This window comes from Hylobates moloch, unplaced genomic scaffold, assembly GCF_009828535.3.
Source record: "Hylobates moloch isolate HMO894 unplaced genomic scaffold, HMol_V3 SCAFFOLD_10, whole genome shotgun sequence".
NCBI lineage: Eukaryota > Metazoa > Chordata > Mammalia > Primates > Hylobatidae > Hylobates > Hylobates moloch.
The window spans coordinates 43,659,362-43,680,236 of NW_026652285.1; the positions used below are offsets into that span (position 1 = coordinate 43,659,362).

The 20,875-nt window shown below is 42.4% G+C and overlaps 1 protein-coding gene across 10 annotated transcripts in view; it reads right to left on the reverse strand.

Annotated features, from left to right (window-relative positions):
• The window catches only part of TRPM3 (transient receptor potential cation channel subfamily M member 3), a 563,637-nt gene that overhangs the window by 74,315 nt on the left and 468,447 nt on the right, over positions 1-20,875 (reverse strand). For 6 of the 10 annotated variants that reach the window (XM_032164276.2, XM_032164268.2, XM_032164265.2 and 3 more), the window contains 7 exons: positions 15,884-15,919; positions 15,594-15,734; positions 11,640-11,669; positions 10,479-10,768; positions 9,279-9,507; positions 6,342-6,509; positions 1,420-1,560 (listed from right to left, as the gene is read on the reverse strand). In XM_032164276.2, the coding sequence (XP_032020167.1) occupies positions 1,420-1,560; positions 6,342-6,509; positions 9,279-9,507; positions 10,479-10,768; positions 11,640-11,669; positions 15,594-15,734; positions 15,884-15,919 (1,035 nt within the window). The remainder of the gene's footprint in view (positions 1-1,419; positions 1,561-6,341; positions 6,510-9,278; positions 9,508-10,478; positions 10,769-11,639; positions 11,670-15,593; positions 15,735-15,883; positions 15,920-20,875) is intronic. The other 4 variants (XM_032164279.2, XM_032164271.2, XM_032164269.2 and 1 more) reach the window with 1 other exon arrangement.

Here is a 20,875-nt window from a genome sequence, read left to right on the forward strand (position 1 = left end):
TTCCCACCCAGGCTGTCTGATTGATTCCAAAGTCCATGCTTGTCACCACTAAGCTGTTTTCTGCAAGGTTAAAAATAATATAGAGCTGTATAAAATATAGGAATAGAAATGATTTTTGCATGCCTCAGTTATTTTTGGGGGGAGAGAATTTTTCTCTTTTCCTAACATTGATAAATTTGAATTTTTACTTCACTGAAAACATCTAATATTTATATTTCGATAATATCCTATCTTTTCGCAAGACTACACTTTAAAGTGGTAGTTTCCGAATGGTGGCAATTTTATCCCACAAGGGGACATTTAGCAATGTCTGGAGACATTTTGATTGTCATACTTGGGGGATGAAAAGTTGCCACTGAGTAGAGGCCAGGGATGCTGTAAAACATGCTACCTGTTGGGGACAGCCCCCCACAATGAAGAATTATCCTGCCCTAAATGTCAATAGCACTGAAGTAGAGAAACCCAGCTTTGAAGTCAATGTTAAGTGTTAGCACACAGGACCACATGAAAAGCACCTCATCTGGTCATTTGAGTCATTTTGGCCTCAGATTCAGATTATCCTGTTGCTGACTCAAATGACTGCTACGCAGCTGGTTGTGGAAAGGGCTAAAAATACAGATGGCACTATCCTTCATCTGGCACAGTTCCACCGTGGCTGGAAAGAATCAGAGGTGACCTGGGCCAAAAGCTCATCTTAAAAAAAAAAAAAAAAAAAATCACTGAACAGTAGAAGCAGAGAACCAATGATTGAACCATTTCTACCATATCAGGAGGTCATTTCAGGGACAATCCACTCTTTTGTAGGCAGAAAATATTTACAGGATGTGCATACTAAACAATATTTGCCATGATTGTAGGTTGCCTTTGAGTAGTTTTTGCTGCTGTGGTTTGCATATTGTTAATTGTGTTGGAACAAGAAAGGGTGTTTGATGACACTAGCAGACTGGGAGTAGTTACACGCGCGCACACACACACGCATACACACACTACCTTCTTTAGTGGTGTTACTTCCACACTCTCCTCACTCCTGACCCACCAAAAGTACCCCCAAATCCAGGACTGGCATCTAGAATGGGCAAGTGTGATCTAGCCCTCATCCATTCAAAACAAGGAAGTATTTCGGAAAAGAACATCTACTTTCCTGTTAGGCAAGACTCATTCTCATCTCACCTCTATTTCTGTTAGCACTCACCTCCACCATTTCCTTTATTTTCTGAGAGGAGGCAAAATGTGGCCTGTGAAAGCTGCCTAACAAACGCCACAAATCTTGCAAAGCTATTGAAAAAGCAAGGTCACAGAACTTTCACTCTCGTGTGTGCGGCACTTATGACTTGCAGAGAAAACCACACAGATGCATGAGAAATGGACGTTGGCTCCTTGTGGCCATCCACTAGGAAGGAGAAAAGGAAATGTGCTTACCGTGTAGAACCAGAACTTCACGATGGGTGCATTGTAGAATTCATAGATTTTTCTGCCGAGGGGGATTAACCGGTGCCTGCTCTGAACTTCCTCTTCATCCTTCTTCCTGGAGGACTCCCCGTTGTTTCGTCCCAACATTGCCTATGTTGGAAGAGAATCGATACCATGATGACAGGGCTCTGGAGAGCATGTTGTTCAATGTGCTCACTTTACAGATGAGGAAACGATGCTCATAGAACCTAAGAACCCAAGGCCCCAGAGATTTAGAGGTTGTTCGTTTCCTAAGAGCGCATTTGCACTACACGTACAATCTGTGAATACCCTTTGCCTGAGATGGAAGGCCTTGGGTATATTTCTTGATCATTCTCTTCTCTTCCACCCTGGGACTTCTAGAAGATGTGGGTTATAGACGATACTCAGAGTCCAGAGAGGAAGAAAGAGTGTAGCCCGGGAAAGCCAGGCTTCAGGAATCTATTCCTCCTCCCCACCTGCTCTCTTTCTATATATCATGAAACAGGCTAGATCTGGGTTCAAATTCTGTCTCTTCAAGTGATAATGACCCTTAAGTCAAAGGTAAATTGGACCAGCATACCTAATTTATCCAAACATTGTGAATACTCAAGAGGTAGTATTATCTGCAGTGCCAAACCTCTTTTGTTTATAAATTACCCAGTCTCCGGTGGTATCTTTATGGCCGTGTGAAAACAGGACTAATACAGTTAGGGACATCTCCCTGACCCTTAGGCATGTGCCTTGGTTCCCTGATTTTAAACACTATAAATCCTGAATTACTGCTGGTACTAGTTTTATGGCAGTTCCTGTGAACACTGCCTTCCTCTGCAACTACGTGGGACTAGGAGAAGGATTCCATTCAGGCCTGACCTGGAGAGGTCCTCATCTCCAAGCTGCTGGAAATTTCCTTGAGAACAGAATCATTTCCTTTTCATTTATGACAACAGTAGCAGTGACAACTATAATGATTTAACTGAGAAAGAGTTCTAGGCCCTGGGTCACTCAGACGGGAGACTGAATCCTATCTCAGACGCTTCAAATTGGTGGCACCACGGGAAAGGTTTTTAACCACTCTGAGACTTAGTTTCTTTAACTGCAAAATGAGGGTAATAAAGTACTCACTATAGGGTTGGCCTACAAGTCAGGTAGCATCCACTAGCTAGGCTTTAAAGTGAACTGAGACCTTCTTGGACACTCTTGATTAAAATGATCTAGTTGAGATCACTCACTCACTAGAACAAAAAAGTGTTATTAGAATCTATAACAGCATAATTTCTTGACTTTAATTCTTCAGTACTGGTCTAACACAAAGCTAGTTTCACAAAGTCTGGAGATTTTTATTACATATGAAGACAGGGTAAGACTTTATAACTGCTCAGGACTGACAAGGATTTGGGGCAAGACAGAGTACTGGGAAACGAGCTTAAAGTTGAGAGAGCTCATTATAGGAACAATGCATTAGTTTTGAAGTTGAGAATAGAGACAATCCTAGATAATTCTGGCTTAAAACCACTTTGCCTAAAGTATACAAATATTAGTTTCAACTACTTGGTTCATTACCTCAAATATCCACTTTACTAAACTATGTAATAATCACAAATGATTGACCTGTAACCAATAGGATTTCTGGAGAAGGCAACTTCCATTCCTTTGTGGACTCTGGCTGGAAAAGTCCCTTGAGTTAATAAAGTTAGATTCCATACTAAGACTTATTGAAGTGTGTATTTTCATCAATGAGTAGAGTAAATCTTTCTGATGGACATGGCACACTAGACTGTGACAGAGTTCTACAAATACTGGTCATTGACCTCAAGAAACTCTGAGGTTACATGACATTTGGCTCTCTATAATTTATGTAACATAATTATCATGCCTCTGTTCTGCTTATTTATATGCTTGAGAATCTAATGCTGTTTGGGGACACAATGAGATGAGAGTAAAAATAGCCAGAAGGTTTTTAGGCATCTTGGAGAGTGGCATTTTGGGGTAACTTCTGAGGGATGGTGACTTTCCCAACAGAGCTATAGACATGCCCTGGGTCTGTGGACTTGTGGAGACTTTATTAGGCAAAGTGGAGACATTTATTCAGCACTGCATTCAAAACAAAAACAAAAACCTGTTTTGCTTTTATTATTCAGATATATTCCAGCATGAATGCATTTGTAAAAGGCTTGTCTTTCATGGGTTTCAGTAAAGCATTTTTGACATTTCATTAATTCCAGCCTAAGCAGCTTAACTTGTGATTTTGTTGATGTCTTTTCTCTGTATTCAGACATTTCCTTTGACATTCCTTAAAGCAGAATCAAACAGGGTCAAATATAGACAAAACTGCACAGCATGATTTGAGAATCTATGCTGGCTAGACACAGATGTCAAGGCTGAGAAAGTTCTTTTGAGGTAAACTAAACGACTAAAAGCTACAAAAACGGAGTGAATTGAGGTTGATATTTTCGTGTATTGTTTTGGAAGGGCCAAAAGAAAATGTCCCATTCCAAGAGAGGATATACTGGTTTAACACAGAAGCTCAAATATCAATCCCATAAAAGGAGGGGAGGTGCCAATGAGCTGCACTCTGCAGTTCTGTCCAAGTTCTGTCCACTGACCAGTGCCCGAGCAGTGACAGAATTTGCCATCAGAGTCAAGGGAAGGGTCCACTTTACAGACAACTGCTGTCCAGCCCTGAGTTTGCCAGGCCACATGTCCTTTCCTTCTTTGCTTCTCCCTGCTGTTTCTGCCTGTGGAGAAGCAGCTTGGGCAGCAATGCTCTTGCAGAGCCTTCTACTGGGCTCTTAGTAAACGATGCCAGGGTCTACTGTCTTGTTACTAAACTTTGCTCTTAGTCTAGAGATGCATCTTTTATGGTGGCTTCTTGAAGGATCAGATTCTCAAAGCTCTAGGCTGAGCGGGGGAAGCTACCTCCCTTTGCTTTCTTGCTTCAGACCCAACCAGAGAGAATGCTGATTCAGTTTCTGGATGTCTTCCTAGGATGTGTGCTGATCAGGACTGTGCCACACTTGACTTTGGAGGCTCATTCATCACTTTTGGATTCCTTCTGCTACATGGTGGACCAAATCGGCTGACCACGCTTGAGACTAGAGAGACATTCTCTCTCACCCTTAACCTATTGTCTAAAAGTGTGGCTGATGGAGTCTATATGCCTGGGTTCCAATCTTAGCTTTGCCATGAACAGGCTGGGTATCCTTGAGCAATTTAACCTTTATGAGTGTCAGCTTCCTCATTTGTAATGGGGATTAGGGCTGGGGTGGTGGCTCACGCCTGTAATCCCAGCACTATGGGAGGCCAAGGCTAGAGGACTGCTTGAAACCAGGAGTTCAAGATTAGCCTGGGCAATCTCTTAAAAAAAAAAGGCCAGGTATTGTGGTGTGCCCCTGCATTCTCAGCTACTTGGGAGGCTGAGGTGGGAGGTTCCCTTGAGTCCAGAAATTTGAGGTCACAATGAGCTATAATCACACCATTTTACTCCAGCCTGGGTGGCAGAGTGAGATCCTGTCTCTAAAAATAAATAAATAAATAAAATGGGGATAATAATAGTGCCTATCTTGTGGGACTTTTGTGAGGATTCCATTAGTACGTATGTGTAAAGCACTTAGCACTGTTAAAACAGTATTAGTTCACAGTGTGCCAGTCTCCAATATAAGTAGTTTACAGGCACACTTTTTACACTAGACAACTACTTGTGAGGTAGACAACATTATTGTTCCTATGTTTGAGGTTATAAAATTGTGCCCAAGGTCACACAACAAGTAGGTGATGGGGCAGTATTCTGGCTTCAGAGCACATGTTCAGCTGAAATTTTCAATAAAGATTCAGTATTACTATTGCCAATTTTCTTCTAATGATCAAACTATTATATTCTATTCAGAGGACAAAATTATGGTGAGATTGTTAGGGAAGACCGTCATCTGTTACAGAGCTGAGCTGACTCCTCCACAGATTTTTATACAAATCCTCAAACTGAAACAAAAGTTGGCCTTTCATTCAGTAAGTCAGGGATTATGTCTGCAAATAGATGTTTAGGAAAAGCCTACTGGAAGGAAATATTGTTTACCTGCAGTAGAAACAATTCACACTGCTGTCCTCCTAGGATAATAATGCAAAGGCCTTTTGTCACCTGAGCAAAACTAATTTTTGATTTCACCCCTTATAGCTTCTTCTGGGTCACTACAGCAACGGTCATTGGCGGGGGTGGTGAGGGAGGGTGAGGTATATTGAGAAAGTCCTTATGGAGCTGTTGCTTGATGACTTCCAAGCTATGAAGCCTTGTTTGTCCCTTTAACAGCATGTGATATTTTTAGCCTCTGCATATGAGCCAGTGGCAGTCACGCTGCTCAGGCGGGGGTTGCAAGAAGCTGTCCCATGTCCAGCTGCCCCCTTCCCTCTGCAGAACAAAGCTTCTATGCTCTATAATTACACCAGGAAGAGCTAATAAAAGCTTTGCATACAAACCTCAAAATTCAATTAGTGCTGTAATTGCGAGCCTGACCCTGAAGACAGATACAGGCTTAGCTTCTGATCTGCAGAACAGTACCAGCTCAGTGAAGCCGGCTGCTCTCAAATCATGGATTCCCTTTCCTTCTCTGTGTACTGAGACAGAAAAGGCTTTGCTTGTTTGGAAAATGTAGAGTGTCTTGCTTTAGAATTTCATTGGTTTGTCCTGCACCACTAGCTGGCTGCAAGATTTCACATATGGGTGGATCCTACGGTCATGTTATTTACACTTTTCCAATACCCTGGTCTCAATACTGAAATGAAAGCACTCCATGATTAAACCTGGTGGAAGGCTGGGAACAGATGTCTGACCTACGGAGTTACTGAATCTTGAGCATATCGGTGGGACAAGTGGATTAGGAATTCTGCCCACAGGGAATAACTGTGCAGTGTTTTCTTACTGTGAGCTCCATGTCCTCTTCCTCTTTTTCCTTTGTGGGCTTCTCTGGTTCTTCTGCCTCCTTCTCTTGGAGGTGGATTTCCTGGGCCTGAGACATGTAGGGCATGTCGTCTTTGTTCTTGAACTCCAAGCTGAGAATTGAAGGAGGAAGTAGAATTCCCAGAATTACCTAAAGTAATAATAATGATAATAATAATAATCACATTTAAAGGATTAAGATTAGGGCGGTTGTTTAGAATCAGAGAGCCTGAGGTGTGGGGTATAAGAGTGTGTGCGTGTGTGTGTGTACACGTGCACACACAGTTGTTATATGCCCTGTGGGGAACGTGGACATCCAAATAACTAACATATTAATACTAAGAGGATCATTTTGTCCCATCTAGGAAATATTTTGCACAGCTCAGTCTCATTTTTGGAGGAAAAAAGCATTTTGCCCAAATTTGTCTTACCCAATTAACACCCACTTTGCATGTGGGTAACGGAGGAAAAAGGGACTCTATTTAAGGCAAAAGTGGGAAAGAATTCAGATTTACATTTAGCCATTAGACAGCCCTTGATTTTGACTGTGAAATCAATTCATACATCCGTCCATTGGCATTTTTTTTTTTTTTTTGCTAATGTGTCAAGTGGAGTGGATTATGTGTTATCTGATTATCTCTGTAAAAAAAAAAAAAATGCTGTCCTAAGTTGACCTTGAGAGAATACATGTAGGAAAGCATTTAATTTATGTTAGGGCATCTTCCTGGTATTTGCTACGATACAGCAGAAACACACACATACATACACACACACACACACACACACACACCCCAGTGGGCTCTGTATGCACTGAGAGGGTCCCCTTGCACACAAGCCCCAGGAGAAGCCAGCACTGTATTTCTCTCATGTATAAACATCACACATAAATCTATGCAAGGACACTAAATACGGAAGCCTTTCTTCTGAGAGGGCTGTCTCATTCTTCAGAATGAACGAGTGTGTTTCTGCATGACAATACTGACGTCTGACTGTATTCCCCAAGTCCTCTCTCACCTCTTCTCTCAATCCTAAAACAATTCTGGGGCACAAGGCTTCTGAAGATGAACCTCCTTGAAGAAACTGTTCCAAGGTGAGGGGCTAAGACCCCCCTGAAGGGTCAGTAAAAATGATCCTCAAGTAATGAGGCAGGGACAGTCCTTGCTTGAATGCCCACAGGGACGCCAAAGTAGTTCAGGGAAAATGGCTGTGAATTCATGACGCTGAATTCTGGGTGCCTGGCTGGCCTACGAAGGCTCAGGTGGCATGCTGGCATCTTCAGGGGACATGACACCCTGTCCTCGGAGCTGAGAGCCGGCTTGGCTCCCTTCCTGAGGCTGGGCTTGGCGGTCACCAGCAGTGTGGCTATGGAGTGCCCATGACCCACATCACAGAACCTTTCTGTGACTCTAGGCCAAGAGCCCACAGGAAGAGTGGTATGGAGAAGGGGTATTGGTCCCATAAAATGGTGGGTGTCAGGGGCAAGGGTGAGGCTGGGGAGGGGAGGAAATGGGAAGTGGGGCCATATATAGGTCAAAGGGAACAAAGTTGCAGATATGTAGGATGAGTATGTACCATACAGATGTAATGTACAATACGAGGACTCTAGCTGAAATATTGTACTGTATACTGGAAATTTGCTAAGAGAGTAGATTTTAGGTGCTCTTTCACACACAGGGAAGGGTAATGAGGCAAGATGATGGATAGGTTAATTTGCTTGACTAGAGTGACCATTTCACTATGTATATCAAAACATCATGTATGATATATGCCAGTGGTTCATGCCTGTAATCCCAGCACTTTGGGAGGCCAAAGCGGGTGGATCACTTGAGGTCAGGAGTTCAAGACCAGGCTGACCAACATGATGAAACCCCGTCTGTACTAGAAATACAAAAATTAGCCAGGCATGGTGGCTTGTGCCTAGAATCCCAGCTACTCGGGAGGCTGAGGCAGGAGAATCGCTTGAACCTGGGAGGTGGAGGTTGCAGTGAGCCAAGATCACACCACTGCACTCCAGCCTGGGTGACAGAGCAAGACCTTGTCTCAAACAAAAACAAAAACAAAAACAAAACCCTCAAAAAACCTATCTTGTTGTATACCTTAAATTAAAACAAACAAAACACTCCCAATATTCTTTCAGTCTTCCATCTCCCATTTTTGTCTTTCTTTTCCTTTTTCAGTTTCACATTTTCCTTGGAAAACACTGAAAAGAACATAAAAACAGCAAACGCTATACACCATCCTATTTCCCTTAAAAACAGTAACATCCCATTCAACCTCAGAGGTAACCGCTGCTGATAATTTACTATGTGTCCTTCCTGGTTTTTATAGGATAATTTATACAGACATAACTATACATAGACACATTAAAAATGGCCTCAGATTATACACAGTGGTCTGTGACTTGTTTTTCTTCATTTAAGAATAGATTAGGATTATCTAGCAACGGCTTTCCAAGTAAATCTAGCTCAGTTTTATTTTAGTTTAAAAAGACCTCTCAAGCACATCTGGTAAGAGCCAATGTCTCTATGACATGATGCCAAGGAGGGCCAGGGGTTCAGGCACCCTCCGCAGTGACAGGTGGCCTAGGTGGGGACTCCTGGTGCAGCTGGCTTTGCTCGTGCAAATGGCAGCCCCTGCAGTACCTGTGCATGGCCATCCCCTTTGACTCCTCCGAAAAATATTAATGTCCAGGCATCCTCTACAGAGATGCTGATGCAGCAGGACCCAGGGGGAGGCCCCAGCCTCTATATGGAATAAACAAAACCAAGCAACACTCTACAGGATTCTGAGGCACAGTTAGGATTTAGAACCTCCCTCCTGAGATAAGAGGATGCCCAATCCCATGGCAGATTTTGGCTGGGAAAACTCTAACCCACCCGCCGGTCCTCATAGCCAGGAGGGCCTTGTTGGGTGTGCTGACCTTGAGGCCTGAGTTCTTGCGCATGCGGAGCCGGCCCATCCACATGTCGGTGAGCAGCATCTGGCTGCACGTGTGCGCGATGAAGTCGCGGTGTTTGGCAGCCACAGCAAGCTGCAGGCACGTGGCGTTGCTCCAGTTCTTCAGCTCATATGTCAGCAGTTTCATGGCCAGCTGTTCGTCCTGCTTGTAGGACTGGTCCAGGAGCTCCACAGCCAGCTGGCCAAAGTCTCTGAAAGACAGAATGGGTGGAAGAGTCCTTCAGGTCAGCTTGGAGACTTAAAAGTGGACCTTCTGGCCAACCAGAAAATGGGGTCACTGGGTGATGTAGTTGTTTCATATGGGGTCTAGTCTGTTTGTAAATTCATCCAGCCAACATCCACTAAGCATCTACTATGTGCCAGATACCATGTATAGAACTGGGGGTATAAGTCAAACAATATATGATCTCTGTACTCAGGCTCTCAGATTCAGTCATGTGAGTGTAGGAGGTGGAACAATCAATCAATAGAGTACCGTATGTCTTTTTTCTTTTCTTTTTTTTTTTTTTTTTTTTTTTTTGAGACAGGGTCTCTCTCTGTTTCCCAGGCTGGAGTGCAGTGGAATGATCATGGCTCACTGCAGCCTTGACCTCCTGGGCTCAAGAGATCCTCCCATCTTAGCCACCTGAGTAGCTAGGACTACAGGCATGCACCATCACACCCAACTAATTTTTAATTTTTTCTGGAGATGGGGTCTTGCTATGTTGCCCAGGCTGGTCTTAAACTTCTGGGCTCAAACGATCCACACACCTCAGCCTCCCAAAGTGCTGTGATTACAGGCATGAGCCACTGCACCAGGCAGTATGTCCTGTTAAATGTGTCAAACTTCAGTTCAAATTCCAGACTTGCCACCACAAATGTGTGATCTTGGACAGGTTGCTTAAATTCTCTGAGCCCCATTTTTCCTAGCTGAAAGAAGTGCATAACTATGGGGCCTACCTCATGGGGTAGTTGAGAGGATGAAATGTTCCATGTTTCTATAGGTACCCCCATCTGTGGCACTGTGCACAATAAAGGGGAATTGCTTGTGTCCATCCTGTGTGTGCATCACTGGGGTGATACTGACTTCCCTTAAAGTTCTGAGTAGCTCAGACCCTCCAGCACTGGGAGCCCACCTTTCCTCCTCTCCGCCTGACCAGCCCATTTTGCTGGGCGGACCCACCTGGAATTGTGATTCAGCTCCTGGGAAATGTCGTCAACCATGTCGTTCTCAGAGGCCTCATGAGCCATGGCTTTGCAGAGCTTACAGGCCACCAGGGCCTTGGCCATGGCCTCCTCACCGTGCTGCCAGAAGAACAGGGCCATCTTCTGCCGCTTCATGAGGACAGCCCACACCATGAGCTCGTGGAAAGGGAAGGGGAAGTGGTTGATCTCAGGATCATCCAAGTCAATGTCCACCTCTTCTTCACGTTTCTTGGTTGTCTTTCTTCCTCGCCTCAAGGGAATATCATCCTGTAATTACAGGGAAACCACACAGGCTGAGTTAGAAATGAATTGGTTCATTGCAGCAAGTAGCAATTGTATATATTCTCCCAGCTAGTTCTGGGATCAGTACTGAAATGAACTAGGCCAGCTCCTGTCCTAAAAGAACCCACAAGCTCATCCATGCCCAACTTTAAAACAAGTGATGATAAATGCATAAGCATAGTGTTGAGGGAACATGTCAGTGTTACACTCTGATTTAAAAAATTATTTTTTAATGGGCCATTTTCTTTTTTACTTCTGTCCATTTATTTCTTCAAAAGGTAATGTTTGTACCTAATGATGGACAGCACTACCCTTTTTGCTGAAAGGATAAGGACATCCTAGATTTTTATTTGCATATATGACACTAACCACACGAACAAAAGATGGCAAATGGATAATTTATCTCAAGTTTCTGAATACCTATTAGATGCATTTCTGAAGTAGTTCTGGCCTTTGGACCTGTCACCATTTGTAAACACTCATGAATAGATTTTGGTTACTAGAATTTATATGCTTCCTTGGTTTTCAGGTTAGTATTTCAAATAGGATTTTTTTTTGTTTGCATTGCAGATATAACCTCATGGTGGAATTTTCAAAGGTGCTGTGAGCAACCCTTATGACACATTATATATATATTATTATATATATAATATATACATACTATAGTATGTAGTATATATAGTATTACACATTATATATACTATATATTTATAGTATATATATTTTATATATAGTATATATATTATGTGTATATACACTATATATTATTTTATATATATACTATATATATAGCATATATATAATGGGCAATAAAGAGAATAAATCATTGACACTAATAATTTGGACAAACACTTACCTCCATTCCCAGCAGTTTCAAGGCTTTGGGCTGTTAAAAAAAATGTTGTGAACAAAGTTAGATCAGTTAGATCTTTCTTTCATGAAGGTAAGAAGAGTCCTATTATCTTTTTTGTTTTGTTTTGTTTTGTTTTTATTGAGACAAGTTCTCACTTTGTCACCTGGGTTGGAGTGCAGAGCCACGATCATGGCTCACTGCAGCCTCAACCTCCTGGGCTCGAGTGATTCTCCTACTTCAGTGCCCCAAGCAGCTGAGAGTACAGGTGCATGTTACCACGCTTGGCTAAGTTTTAAAAATGTTTTGTAGAGATGGGGTCTCACTATGTTGCCAGGCTGGTCTCAAACTCTTGGGCTCAAGTTATCCTCCCACCTCAGCCTCCCAAAGTACTGGGATTATAGGCATGAGCCACCACACCCAGCCTCCAAGGGTCCTATTATATTTTAAACAGGTAATAGAAGAACACTATTGTACCATATAGCATTTATTTTATTTTGCTAAATAAAACGCCACCAGAAGAACTGATTTATAGAAATTCCAAGAGAATTTTGGATTTGGTGATTTTAATGAATCTACAGAAAATGAGGAAACTGGCCAGGCATAATGAGGTTGCCTGAGGATAGAGCCTGCAGGCTTATAATGTCTTTTGTGAACCAAGATTTCTTTCACCTTCTGTAACCATCTTGCTTGGCTGACACCTTCACAACATCTAATATTTGAACAAGTGCTTTGGTCTGAATGTTTTTGCCCCCCAAATTCATATGTTGATATTCTCATTCCAAAGGTGATGGTATTGGGGGGACACTTTCTGGGAGGTGATTAGATCAAGAGAGAATAGCCCTCAGGAATGGGATTAGTACCCTTATAAAAGAGGCTTAATGCAGCTCATTCACCCTTCTACTGGATGAGGACACAGTGAGAAGGTGTCACTATGAATGAGGAAGCGGGCTCTCACCCAACACTAAATCTGCTGGTCCCTAGATCTTGGACTTCCTACCCTCCAGAACTGTGAGAAATGAATTTCTGTTGTTATAAGACATCCAGCTGATGGTATTTTGTCGTAGCAGCCTGAACAGACCAAGACAACTGAACAAGGAAACCTTCAATCAAGCAGAATGAATCATGTATTTCTCAAATTTCTGAAAAGCCTCTATTATCTGGAGACTTGAGATATTATTCAGAAATATATTAATATGTTCAGATGCTTTATGCTGGCCATTTCCCTGTGTTGCTGCACATCAGGGCAAGGGCGAGTGGGGCCAGAGGGCCTGTGCTGATGGTGGCAAAGGTGCTTAATAGCATGGAAAGTGTCAGCACACAGGAAGCATCATTGGCCATGCTGGGAATGTGCAAAACAGGCACAGGCTGAGTCAGAGAGAAAAGGCAACTCAGAAGAACACAGACCCTGATCTATATTTAACAGGAGGTAATACAAAATTACATCTCGGGGGCCAGGAATAACAATTTTAAGCTTCTAAATATTTCAGAATGGTTGGGCGCCATCTTGAAAGTTACTTGAGTAAATGGTAAGGGTACAGCACTTACAGTTCCTCCAAATTGTATTTGACTATTCACGTTAGAACAGCTCAAACCGAATCTCTCTCTCTCTCTCATTTTTCTCTCTCTTTCTCTTTCAGCTTCTAAAATGACTATTAGGCTAATATCAATTTCATTTTTTTGTTATTTATACTTACTGGTGTTTTTTAAAAAATTCTGTTATATATATTTTTTCATTTTCAAACAAATCCCTGTTGTTAAATTTTAGGTGTTTTCAAAGTTCTTTACTAGTTCCACAAAATGTTTCAGAATCAGAAAAAAACTTTGTTAAATATGAAAATCATGGCTCAGCACAGTGGCTCACGCCTGTAATCCCAGCAGTTTGGGAGGCCAAGGCGCCAGGCGGATCACCTAAGGTCAGGAGTTCAAGACCAGCCTGGCCAACATGGTGAAACCCCTTCTCTACTAAAAATTACAAAAAATAGCTGAGTGTAGTGGCACGTGCCTGTAATCCCGGCTACTTGGGAGGCTGAGGTAGGAGAATCGCTTGAACCTGGGAGGTGGAGGTTGTAGTGAGCTGAGATCACACGACTGAACTCGAGTCTGGGCAACAGGGTGAGACTGCATCTCAAAAAAAAAAAAAAAAAAAAAAAAAAATCATGTCCACTACCAGCTACAGCAGCAGTTCTCAGAATGTGACCCATGGGTCATGAGGGTCCTGAAACATTTTGAGAGGGTGTGTGAATTCAAAGATATTTTCATGATAGTACTAAGATGTAATTGGGTTTGGCACCATCTTGACATTTGTACTGATGGTGCAAAAGCAGTGGTGAGTAAAGCTGCTGGGTGCATTGGCAAGAACAAAAGCAGTGGTACCCACCTTTACCAAATGTCATTAGACTCCAGTGTTACGCACTTGCAGAAAGCAAATGCAACCATTTTACTTAAGAACGGCCTTGTTGAGGTCTAAAAAACGGCTAACTTTATTAAATCCTTACCCTTGATTAACCATCTTTTTACTGTTCTGTGAGATGAAATGGGAAGTATGCCCCTAAAATACTTCTGCTGTCTACTGAACTATTACTGGTTGTCCTGAGGAAAAGCACTTATGTGATTGTTTGGATTGTATTATAGCCACTTTCTTTTTCATGGAATATAATTTTTACTTGAAGGACTGATTGGCAGATGGATTAAGGTTATGTAGACTTGGACCTTTGGCAGATGTTTTTGGAATGACCAAAGTGAGGCTGTTATTTAAAGGAAAACAACTGATAGTATTTGTTGCCAATGACAAAATTCAAACTTTTAAGAAAAAAATTGGGATTTTGGAAAACTTGTATCTACTCCCCCCACCCCCACCATGACTTTGACAGCTTTTCAGTGCTGAAAGACATTTCCCATGAGATAGAGGTGATACTAATGAAATTGTATAATAAAATGTGTCAATATTTGGACGAGCTGCATACCTTAACCAATAATTTTCCATGACCAATCTATGATGTTACAAGATCCATCAAAGTACAAGATACACCATTGGATTTTGTTTTGTTATTATGTTATTGTATTGTTTTAGAGTCAGAGTCTCACTATGTTGTCCAGGTTGCAGGGCAGGGGCTACTCACAGGCACTATAATAGTATACTACAGCCTCCAACTCCTGGGCTCAAGCGAGTCTCCTGCCTCAGCCACCTTAGTAGCTGGGACCATGGCTGGCTAGACTAGTGGATTTCAATGTAACAGAATTTGAAAAGTTCACTTTATATGGTTTTAGATTTCACTTGCAACTCATTTTTAAGAAACTGTTACTTATTACATTTTGGTGTAGTATCAAAAGAAGGATATCTACAATTACATGTAATGAGGGTTAAAATACTCCTTCCTTTGATATATTTGCTATGTTTGTCATATATTTTTGTGGGGTCAGATTTTCTTTATATACTTTAACCAGAATATCCTACAATAGACTGAATCCACAGGTAGCTATCTAGCCCTCTTCTATTAAGCTGGACATTACAGAAATTTGCAAAAGATAAAAAATGCTCCTATTATGAATTCATTCTTCGTTTTTGAAAATATATTTATTTTTTGTAAACATGTTCTTTATGTTAACATATAATGGGATTTCTATGTTTAACTTAAAATGGATTAAATATTTTTAGTCTCCATTTAAATTTTTAACATGGTAAATAAATACCGATAGGTAGAATTCCCATAGATAAAAGCTCTTTGAGGTTCTCAACAATTTTTAAAGGTATAAAGACCCAAAACCTGGAAAACTGCTGAGTTTAATAATCTCAATGATAAGATTAATTTGAATTTCATTACTTTTCTTTGATTGTTTAGGCTCACTCTCAGCGCAATTTTCTGATTTTAATTCCCCTTGGAGACAAAGAAGCCACAACCCAAATCGCATACCCCCTAGTACTCCCAGGAGGGGCCCCGAATTTGCAGCCAGCCTCACCCTCTTGGGGCCGAAGAGGTTGTGGTAGAGGGTCCGGAAGCGCTTGCGCGTGTAGTTGCAGCGATAAGCCCCGCCCATCAGGTACTCGATCACCAGGCCGATGTCAATCAGGCTGATTCTGTAGTCTGGGGGCAGGTTCCCCTATCAGGGTAGAACGAAACAAACAGACAAATCCAAAAGACAGCGTGGTTTACTAGGGATTCTAGTTCACGTATTCTGTAACTAGAGTAAAAAAAAATAATGAAAAAAGAAACATATGAATGTATTATTATGCTGGTTAATTAATTCACCTTAAAATAGATCCAACCGAAACCTGGATACTCTCGCTTGGAAAGAAGACATAAGTTAAATAAGAAGATGCAGTAATCGTCGGCAATAATAGAAAATCAAAATATTTATTCAAGTCTTCAGCTGGGGAGAAAAAAACACCAGTGTAGAAGAAAGAAACACAAGGCTAGACATGGCAAATGCTATCACTCCCAGGCACTAGGAACTAGGTTTCCCCAGATGCTCCCCAAGCCCCCCTTTCTGCCTCTGACCCAGACCTGTTACTACTCTCTTGGTATCATTTGGTTTCTACCACCCACTAAAGGAAGACTCCTTTCAGAAGATGAGTGTCATTACCAGGGCCTCCATCAGCTGGGATTTTAGGACTCAGGTCTCCTTTAATATGAAACCTCTATCCATAATTTAAAAAAATTGACACTTTTTTCATAAAAGAAGAGCAATATTTAGAGAGGGGATTTTGGGTGTAAGGATGAGGTTGTATATGAATATCCCTTGCATTTAAAGAGAAGGGGGAGATAAATTGGAGAAGACATTTTATCAATGGAGTATTTATTTTTCTAGAATTAAGGAGATTTTTTTCATTTTTTTCTTTTAAAGAGAGTGACATTTCTTAAAGATCTGGAGTTATGGTGTCTTTTTTAGCTGTTTGCCATCTATACATGCAAAAATAGTAAAGATTTTCTTATTATCTACTCATTACTGCTTTCTACTTCTAAAGTTTAGGTTCTTAAGAAAATTTTTGCTGTTAGGTCAAGGGAGAGTTAGTTCCATTTGTGAGAAAGTCTGAGTGCATAGTGAATTCCAAAGGTTATGATTAATCCACTCTCACTGCCTGGTGTAGCTCCTTCTTGCAGGAGAGCGCTCTATACCATGAACGGCTGGGTGTCTACGATCTAAGGGCGTAGGAAGCCTCATGCCCTTAGATCTATTTTGGACAGGCACGAGGGGCTCCATCCACTTTTGTCCTTAATGAAGGACCCACCCAGAATGCTGTGAGAGATTTCTGCCACTTCACAGAAGACGTTCATTACGTATAGTGGTGGCTTTCCAACTTTGGTGGCATCAGAATACCCTGGGGAACTTGGTGACATTACAAACGCCTGGACTTTGTCTCACCTACTTCAATGTATCGGGGCCTCTGTGTCCTTTCCTAGTTCCTTAGGTGATTCTGATGCACACTCAAGTTTGTGAAACTGCTTGTCTACTCAGTAAGGTTCTGGTGGTAGTGGTAGATTAGGCAGCAGAACTGGGAAATTCATAGCGTCAAAAGCTAATTGCTTTCAGTCAAAAATTAGTTAAAATTTTTCTGCTAACCTGAGGGTAGGTTTTCAGTTGTCCTTACTCAGCTTTTCTACGGGCAACTGTATCCATTTGAAGGTTTTGTGATTCAGGATTAGAGGTATCCCACTGGATCCTATCACTAAACCTATAGCTTTATATTTTTCTTGTTTGATTTATCTTTATATCCTCAGAGCCTCTTATAATATGCCTGGCAAATAGTGGGCACTCAGACTGTTTTTGTTGAAAATGTAAACCAGTAAAACAGTGAAATTAATTGATGTGGTTGGGATCAAGTCTGGGTTTGGGTTTTTTAGTATTAAGTTCTCAGTAACAAAACCAAGTAGCCACAATCTGTTAGTCATCCCTGGTTGGAATAGCCCTAGTTCACTATGGAAATTTGCTTTGAAATACAGGTAATGCTGTATCTGGAATTCAGTGGCTATCCTCAATGGGGTGAGAACTAAGGAATAGTAATTGAAGCACCAGCCTCAAGCATGTAAGACTCCATTGCTGCCTTTTTTTTTTTGAGACAAGAGTTTCACTCTTGTTGCCCAGGCTGGAGTGCAATGGCGTGATCTGGGCTCACTGCAACCTCTGCCTCCTGGGTTCAAGTGATTCTCCTGCCTCAGCCTCCTGAGTAGCTTGGACTACAGGTGTATGCCACCATGCCCAGCTAATTTTTGTATTTTTAGTAGAGACAGGGTTTTGCCATGTTGGCCAGGCTGGTCTCGAACTCCTGACCTCAGGTGATCCTCCCGCCTAAGCCTGCCAAAGTGCTGGGATTACAGGCGTAAGCCACCATACCCAGCCCATTGCTGCTTTTTAGACTTCCTTGCTGTCCCCCAGAATTAGCTCCCACCCCATCCCACTGGGTTCTATCTCTCCCTTGGCTTGGGGTACATGGCAGGCTTGGGCATCTAACTGGAGCCAGCCAGGCAAAATGGGGCTGTGTGAAGGGCATCATATATGAGGGGGAACATTTGAGACACAGACCCCTTCCGTCCTTGACCTTGGCCCTCCACAGCCTAATCTGGCATCCATTTGATGAGCCGAATAGTCCCTTCACAAAAATGGCCTCTACCCTCCTCAGAATTTCAAAATCTCCTTTGTTTGAAGATTATCTTTATCCATCTAACTGAATCAGCAAGCTACTAAGCTATCCTCAGGCTAAAAAAGACCAATTGTCTGACTTCTTTATGCAAAGCATGGCAAAAAAATATTAAAAAGGGAGCTCAGAGAAAGTTTTAAGATCGATAGTAACTTTTCATGTTTTAGCCTTCCCATATGAGTTTAAAAATAGTACTAATGCAACCACTTTTCTCCATTATTTTGGGGCAGGCTAACAAGGCCACAGTTTCTGTATCCTTTGGCTCTCTTGGACTGTTAGGCGAGGCTGTTATTTAAAGAGTAGAAGAGTCTCAGAGACTGGACTGGCCTGGGTGAGCCTCATTCATAGCCACGGGGCTCCTATGGGGATGACCGCCCGAGGATGCCCACCCATCGTGTCATTTTCCTTGGCAGGGTGAGGAGGAAGCACACCAGTTTCCAGTCAGCTGCCCTGGGCTTCTGTCTGTCCTTCGGCCAGCAGACACTTTCCCTTAAGCTCTCAGATTTCTTTCCAGTGAAAGGGGTTTGAACTCCATGGCCTTTATGGTCTGCAATGTTCAAAGGCCAGGTTTCAGGAAAATCCTCAAAGGACTTTTTGTGATGCTATAAAAAGGCAATCAGAGCAGATCTATAAATTTGTGCCTAGTTTTAATCTTGTAGGAATTTAAAAAATTTAAAATGTGGGCTCATGCCTGTAATCCTAGCACTTTGGGAGGCCGAGGTGGGCGGATTGCCTGAGCTCAGGAGTTTGAGACCAGCCTGGGCAACATGGTGAAACCCCGTCTCTACTAAAATACAAAAAATTAGCTGGGCATGGTGGTGTGCACTTGTAGTCTCAGCTACTCAGGAGGCTAAGGCAGGAGGATCGCTTGAACCCGGGAGGCGGATGTTGAAGTGAGCCGAGATTGCACCATTGCACTCCAGTCTGGGCGACAGAGCAAGACTCTGTCTAAAACAAAAAACAAAACAAAAAAATTAAAATGTGGGTAATACCAAGCCTAACAGCTATGTATTTTGCTTTGAGAAACTTAGGTGTAAGCATCAGTTAGAATTCTAAAAACAAGACACCAATACTGCTTGAAGACCAATACTGAAAGGGAATATTTCTGCTTTCAAGGTGTCTTTGGGAGTTGTCAGGAAAGTGATTATAGTAAAATTCAAAATCAATAAACATTTAAGGGGCAAATAGAACATTTTTAGAAAATGGCTGTATCCATAAAGGACTTTTAGCGGTATGTATTGGCAAGAAGGTGCTGGGATCTTCTCATATAAAGCTTGATTCTTTCAGAATGATTTATGTTTGGTCAGCCTTGAAGGAGGATAAATGATTCCGTGACCACTGAGGGTCCTGCGTTCTGTTTGACCACAAGGGGGCGATATTCACCTAACCGAAGCCAATGAGAATTCCTCCCTCTCCAGCAGCATTTTCCTGCCTCTTCCGGTTTTTTTTGTTTTTTCTTTTGAGACGGAGTTTCCGCTCTTGTCACCCAGGCTGGAGTGCAATGGTGTGATCTCGACTCACTGCAACCTCCACCTCCCGGGTTCAAGCGATTCTCCTGCCTCAGCCTCCAGAGTAGCTGGGATTACAGGCATGTACCATCATGCCCAGCTAATTTTTTTTGTATTTTTAGGAGAGATGGGGTTTCACCATGTTGGGCAGGCTGGTCTCGAACTCCTGACCTCAGGTGATCTGCTCATCTCGGCCTCCCAAAGTGTTGGGATTACAGGCATGAGCCACCGCTATAAAACACGTATGGTATATATATATGTTTTATATATACTATAAGGCCATATAAACAAACCCAGAGTGGATGAAGTATTAGGGGCTAAGGAGTGAGTCAGATGCTCTCCTGGAAGTGATATTTGCAGGAGTGAAAATTTAACAAGTAATGTGTTTGCATTCAGCCTGCAAGGCTGGATCGCATCTGTTTCTTCACAGAGATTTTAGGGAGCAAAGAAGTTATGGAATTACTTTTACCTTTCTTACTAGGAAGAGTGGAAACCTTCTTGGGGAGGAAGAAATAGATTTTATAACATGAATAAAACTGAGTACAATTCAGGCCCTTTGGGATAGGTGTCCTGCTTGGACTCTGAGGGGGATGGCAGCCTCAGTGCATGATAAGAAGCTGGGCCAATGGCCTTGACCACTGGGACCTGTGGATGTCACAGATGATGCATTTGCATTGCTTCTCCTAGGATGGGTATTGCCAGGTAGAGGGGAACTTATGGATACTCATTCAGAGAGCAGCCAGCAACATGACCCCATAGAGGAAACAGCTCTGGGTTGGGCCATGGCCCTGACCCCATGTGACTCTGGCCAGATCACTTCCTCTCTCTGTACCTCAGTTTATGCTGTGAAAATAGGTGGCTTGGACACAGTGACTTCTAAGACCCTGTCTATTTCTAAAAATCCAACTGCATGACCACCACCTGGCAGGCTGCTCTTACTCCTTTCGGCCCACTGGCCAAAGACCCTGTTCAGAGCTTCCAAGGTTGATGTAGCTTCCAATGATCCCCTGGAGTTTGGTTAGTGGAACCAGAGGCTTGGAGACAAGGGACGGCAAAAGGATAGACGGGGATGGGGTGGTGCTCAGTGCATCCAGCTC